At 60.8% G+C, this 6,122-nt stretch overlaps 1 protein-coding gene across 1 annotated transcript in view; it reads right to left on the reverse strand.

Moving 5' to 3' along the window:
* GLT1D1 (glycosyltransferase 1 domain containing 1) overlaps positions 1 to 6,122 on the reverse strand; it is a 65,992-nt gene that overhangs the window by 46,160 nt on the left and 13,710 nt on the right. The window contains exon 3 of the mRNA XM_015587889.2: positions 2,480 to 2,628. Within this exon, the coding sequence (XP_015443375.1) occupies positions 2,480 to 2,628 (149 nt within the window). The remainder of the gene's footprint in view (positions 1 to 2,479; positions 2,629 to 6,122) is intronic.

Genomic DNA, 6,122 nt, shown 5'->3' on the forward strand with positions numbered 1-6,122 from the left:
GCGTGGGCATGTACTTGCCCTGACTTGGGCACGGGACATCCCGTGGGCAGGGATGGGCGAGGCACCCAGCACGCCAAGGTCTACTTAAATGACACCCCCATCAGACAAGACTCCCATCAAGGACTTCTAAAGGTCAACTGAAAATTTCAAAACAGGGATGGGGGCCTGCAGCCCAACGGCCAGCGGTAACTTGAGCTCCCGCTGGGGCTTCTGCCACCCCCACGGAGATTCAATATTTCAGTGAAAAGGGACCTAACTTTTCTCTGCTTAGCCTTGGAGTTGTTTTTGTCGTGCAAATGATCAGATTCTTCCCTTTTGTCCTCTGGTAAGGTGGCCCTCACCTTGGACTTCCACTGCTAAGAATTCAGTGTCTAGACAGCAAGCACAGTCACACAGTCCATGCAGCGAGGCTGCTGGGAACAGCAGGAGACAAACAGCTCACGTGAACGCTGCTCAAACCAGCACGTTCGTTAAAGAGGTAAGTGCGCGTGTGTGTGCACACACTCACACGGGGAGAGGGACACAGTCTACTGTTAAGTGGAAAATCAAGTGCGTGTCGGTTAACACGGTCTGTGTGTGTAAAAAAGGGTAAACCTACATTTCTAGATGCACGCAGCATCCGTGAAAGTGCACACGCACGCGCACGCACACGCACGCACGCGCACGCACACGCACGCCCGCACACGCACACACACCTGCCGTCCTGCCTCTGGAGTCGGGACCCGGGAGATCTCAGGTCTGAGGTGAGGCAGGAGCTGGGTTCGCTCTGTGACGTGTCGTGCTGTTCACACGTTTCTCACGGTACAGCCTTTTCCACATAGACACGGACACAGAGAAGCACACGTCCTGCAGCGCGATCAGATGCGGGGCGCTGAGATGAGGGGACCGATTTCGGCGTGTGGGGCGGGCCTTTGGGGCTGGAGGGGGGCCTGTGGTAGCTGGAATGATGGCCGCCAAGGATGTCCGTGCCTACTTCCGGGAACCTAAGTATATGTTTGGGGGGAAGGGAAATTAAGCTAGAGAGCACCGAGGCCGCTAGTCAGCTAGCCTGAACGTGGGGGCGACTGTCCTGGGTGATCGCGGCGGCCCAGGGAAATCACACGGCCCCCACATGGGGACAGGGAGGGCAAGGTGCGCGGCAGCCTGAGGCAGGTGAGGATGCCACCCCCGCTGCTGGCTTTGAAGACGGGATGGAGGGGCACCTCCAGAGGTGGGGACAGTCAGGGGGCGCATTCGCCCCCGGAACCTCCCCGGAGAGATGTGGCCCTGCCCACGCCTGACTCTAGGCCAGCGAGGGCCAGTTTCCTGCCTGACGTCCAGCAGCGTCGGATAAGAGACCTGTGTTCTCTCAGGCCCCCGTGATGTGGTGACCTGTCACGGCGGCGGTAGGGTACCACTCCAACACCCACTGCCACCAGGGAACCCCTTCCCTGGTAAAAGACGGCGAAGAAGTCTTTTCTGGTGACACTGCACAGCGGGAGCGTTAATTTTCTAGGAGCAGGATTGCTGTTCGATCTCGCTCCCTATGGTACAGATACCTTAAATACTGTGCGGCTTTGTGCCTGATGGAGTTATGACGGCCGATGTCAGCTGTCAACTTGACTGGGCTCAGTGACGCCCGGGGAGCTGGCCAAACATTAACTGTGCGCGTCTCTGTGACGGCGTCTCGGCGAGACCAGCGTTTGCACGGGCGGGTGAGTGAAGGCCGCCCCGGCCTACACAGGGCGGCCTCGCAGATCCCGCTGGGGGACGGGACAAATGGCAGAGCACGGGCTAACTCGGTCCGTGTGAGCTGAGACGGCCATCGCCTCCTGCCCCAGGACAGTGGGGATCAGCGCCCCTGGTCCTCGGGCCGGACCTGCGCTGTCACCCCTGGTCCTCGGGTCTGGACTCAGACTGAGTTACTCCCCGCCGCTCTCCTGGGTCCCGCCTGCTGATGGCCCACCATGGACGTCGTGGCCTCCACAGCCCGTGAGACTAATCCTTAGTCTACGTCTGTCTGTCCCCCCGGCTGCTTCCCGGGAGACCAGCAGAAAGAGAGCCCCATGCTGGGAACCTGGCAACCGGACCCGATCTCCTTCGCTCAGTCGCCGTGCTCCTTAAACTGGCTGTCGCAGCCTAGCGCCTCCCCGCCCCCCGTTCACAAGTCAGGGCAGAGGAACCCCTCACAGCGGCCCGTCCTCGACTCTGCAAAAATTGCCATTTTTAACTCCTGAGAACGGTGCTCTGAGCTGGGAAACGCGCACCCAAAACGTTCAGACGACGCTCCTCTGCGTGCTGTGAAAACAGCTTCCACGTCGACCCATGCTCGACGGGCGCTTCCGCCAGCTTGGAAAAGGACCAGGGAGAGTAGCTAGAACCAAAGACGGCTGCGCCCCGCCCCCTCCTGGGACGGGAGAAACGGGGAGCTGTTCCCAGGACGGTGCTGGCAGCGCCTCCGCGGTCACCCCCGAGGCCCGCCCGGGGCAGGAAGGGCTACCTCGCAGAAGCCGGCCCCCTCGGTAGAGGTGGAGGGCCAGCGCCGCCTCCGCGCCCACGGCCTGGATGAAGTCGGCGACGTCCGGCTGGCTGTCGAAGTCAGAGGCGTCTCTCAGGACACACGCGTGGCCCGCGGCTTCTAGATGGTCCCTTTATCAAAACAGAAATGGAGAGAGAGAAAGATGGGTGTGGGGACACTGAGCACGGCCTCAGAGCGCAAGATGATCTACATCGAGAGGTTCACGACAGGGACACTCCGCGTCGTCCTGTAGAGGCGACTGGCCTACAACACAGGACAGGGCCCGTGGTCGGGGACAATGACCGCCCACCCGCCAGTCGCAGACGCCCGGGACCGTGGCTGGGCCCGAGGCCGGCAGGAGCAAGGGCTGGGGCAGGGGGTGCTGGTGAGCTGGGGGCACGGGGCACGCGCTGGCATTTCTCAGTGGCCTCTGCTCAAGCAGACAGCTGTGTCCCTACTGCCTCGATCCCACGTCTTCCTCCGTCCCCTAACTATGGATGACACCCGGAGTTTGTTTTTAAGTGCCTGTCATGCAGTCCGATAAGCCTGTGGGCGCCTCGGGACGCGTGCCTCAGGCCGGCGACTCCACCCCCGTCCCAATGGGGGGCGCCGATGTGCAGTGTTGACGTCAGCCGCGCTGGGGAACAGTTCGAGAATTTCTGACGCGTAGAAGAAAGAACGCGGGTCTCGGAGTCCAACGCCGCAGGCCCTCGTGTGAACGCTCAGGCGAAGCCTGGGCCCGGGCCTGGAAGGGTCGGCTGGACACGCCGCCAGGCCACGTCCCTTCTGCGGACGAGACAGGAGAGACGATAGCGACACACCCGCAGGGCTCGGCGCCACCTCGATGGCACCTCCGTGGGCGCCGCGTGAGCTGCGGAGGACGTCTACTGCTTTAACGCACTTCGAACGGGATCCCGGCGCTTCAGGGAAGACTGTGGCGAAATCGCTCTTCTTAAAAGAACGCAGAGCAGGCAAAGCGACAGGTCAGGGTCTCAGAATCCAACGTCGGCTGAGACCAGACGAACAGCGTCCGCGAAGGCGGGGGCGAGCCCGACAGCAGCCTGGAGAGAAAGCCCCTCTGCCGGCCAGTCCCGTGCTGTCCCGCGAGGAGAACCGAGTCACCGAGCCCCTGAGACGTGGCCGAAGACACACGCGCCAAGTGTAAAATCCACACACGGCACGTCAATTATTTTCATGCCGATGACATGTCAAAACATTGGGATAGATCGAATTAAAGAGACTACACCGTTAAAAGTCAAGTCATCTGTTTCCTTCTGCTTTGTTTAACGGGACGGACGACTAGAAAATTCTTAGCGGCACATGAGCTCACATAACGTTCGCAGGGGACAGGCTCGCCCAGGCCCTGCTCAGCTCCGGGCGGTCGGCACTGGGCATGCGTGCTCCTCTCTGGCGCCTGCTCTGCCGATGCTGGGATTTCTATGGAAAGCTTCCGGTTGGAATTCCCCCAACAGTAATCCTTGCTCCTGCAATGCCCACTGGTCGCCCCCCGAACCTTCGAAAGCTCACGGCGGTCTGCTCTGCGCCTTTCCTTTATTTATGAGGCTTCGCAGCATAGCTGTCACGGTGATATTCACTGCCTCCAATCCCATGATCTCACATTCCCGTGCTCCCCCTCCCTAAGACCCCGAATGTCCCCACCTGAGTGCCATGCACACACCCCAGACCCAGGGCTGCTCCCACCGGCCGCTGCCACCCCGAACACCCCACCCGTCACACTCCTATCCCTCCCCCCAGCCATGTGCAGTTCTGGGACTTGGGGTTGCTTTTTCGGAGGCTTGGATCAGTCCTTCCTTCCTGGGCCTGAACGGGGGTGCATGCAGGGTTGGGAGGGGCTGGCGAGAAACGCCCACCATGGGACGCGGAGCCGAGAGCAAGCAGGAGCCCAAGACCCGGGTGTCCACGCCGCCTTGGCTGCGGCACGAAGCCCGCGGCCCGCCCGCCTCTAGACGCTTGACGGGATGAGCCACCGACTTCCCTCCCGGGTCCAGCTCGGCTTCGGTCGGGTTTTCAGCTACTCCAGGCTGAAAAGCTGTGGTACCGGGACAGGCAAGAGGCTTGGTCAGAGCTCCTACTGTTAGTGCACGTCAAATCTGCCTGTTGCGACGAGCTCTTTGTAAAGCCACCACAGTCTCTGGCCCCAAGGCTGGTTCCATCTCTTCCAAGTGACCTGTGTGGCTGTTCGTCCCTGTTTGCTTCCCGGGGTGAAGTGCTAGCGCCTTCTTCAGGCGGCAGCGTGGAGCGTGGAGCTGCTGAGCTGAGCGCTCTCGGCAGCTTAGTGGCTGTGTGCCCGGGCAGGTGGCAGCGTGGTGCCCCCTGGAGATACTGCTGTAAATATCTGCTAAATGACACCTTCAGGGGCAAAAAATGGAACAGCCTCTTCCTGTCCACGTAATGTGCAGCCACAGTTTCCCCGGGACCCTCTGAAGAAAAACAGAAAACTCGCGAAGTCTCCTGCGGCGGTGACCGCAGGCGGCAGGAGGCCGCTGGCCGGTGGCGGGCGCGTGTGGCGTCTGGTGCGGACCAGGTCCTGTTGTCTCAGGAGCTTCCATCCAAACGAAGACACTTCCACACGCTGCGTCCCGGCGGAGAAGGAACCATGGCCGCCGCCCCCGGAACAAAGTCCCGCTCCGGCGCACGCCCGCGGGCCAGTTCTGGTGCCGACGTCGGGGGCTCTGATGCGGAAGCCCAGGCCCCTCACCCTTTTCTGATCTGCCGCCCTCCCGGGCACCCCCGTGCTCTCGGGAGCTCTGTAGACAAAACTCCTAGCACCCAGGGGCCCAGCGAGGACCGGACAGTTTGGTTTAAGAACGGGACGCAAAACCTTTCTGGAAATGGCCAGAGAGTAAGCGTCTTCGTGTCTGTGGGCGGCGGCCCCTGTCGCACTCAGCTCTGCATTGCGGTCAGGAAGGGGGCCCCCTCACCGCCCGCGGACCTCACAGCCTCGGCGACCACAGGCAGAAGTTTGTCTGGTCTGGGTTAGAAGATTCTTTCCCGGCGTCTGAGGACGGGTCCTACTTTAGCATAAGAGGAGGCGCCCTCTGCAGCGATGGGCATTCCCAGCACGTCCTCATGATGGCAACTGTCAGTACATATATATATTTTTTTGCATCCATCACTTGTGCAATGTATTTCTCCGCCACACGTAAAAGGAACTTTGATCTCCGGGCTTCTGGCCCTATGTTGTAACTCACCAGAGCTGCAAGTGTCGATTTTATATTGCGAACGACCCAAACCCACTTCCTTCAGGAAGTGTCAAGCGAGGATGTTAGGTCCTTCTGAAAATGGAAAACGTTTACAGCCTCAGGGGAGGAGAGGTGGGTGGGGCCAGAGGGTCCCCCCCCCCGCCACCCCGCCATGGACCCCAGTCTGACAGGCAGACCGGCAACCTTCTAGTTGAGCCAGGTGACACAGTGGGGACACTGGTGACTTCATGTGCACGCGAGGGCCATGGAACTGTCCCAGCAAACCACATGCCCTTCAGGCGGGTGAACAGGTCCCGATGGGGACCAGAATGGTTACAGTGCTCAGCGGAAAACTCCAGACCGGAAGTGCCTGACGAGATGTTTAAAGCGCTACCTGACGGCCCCAGGCAGAGTTCTAAGTC

The sequence above is a fragment of the Pteropus alecto genome, unplaced genomic scaffold, assembly GCF_000325575.1.
Source record: "Pteropus alecto unplaced genomic scaffold, ASM32557v1 scaffold213, whole genome shotgun sequence".
Lineage (NCBI taxonomy): Eukaryota > Metazoa > Chordata > Mammalia > Chiroptera > Pteropodidae > Pteropus > Pteropus alecto.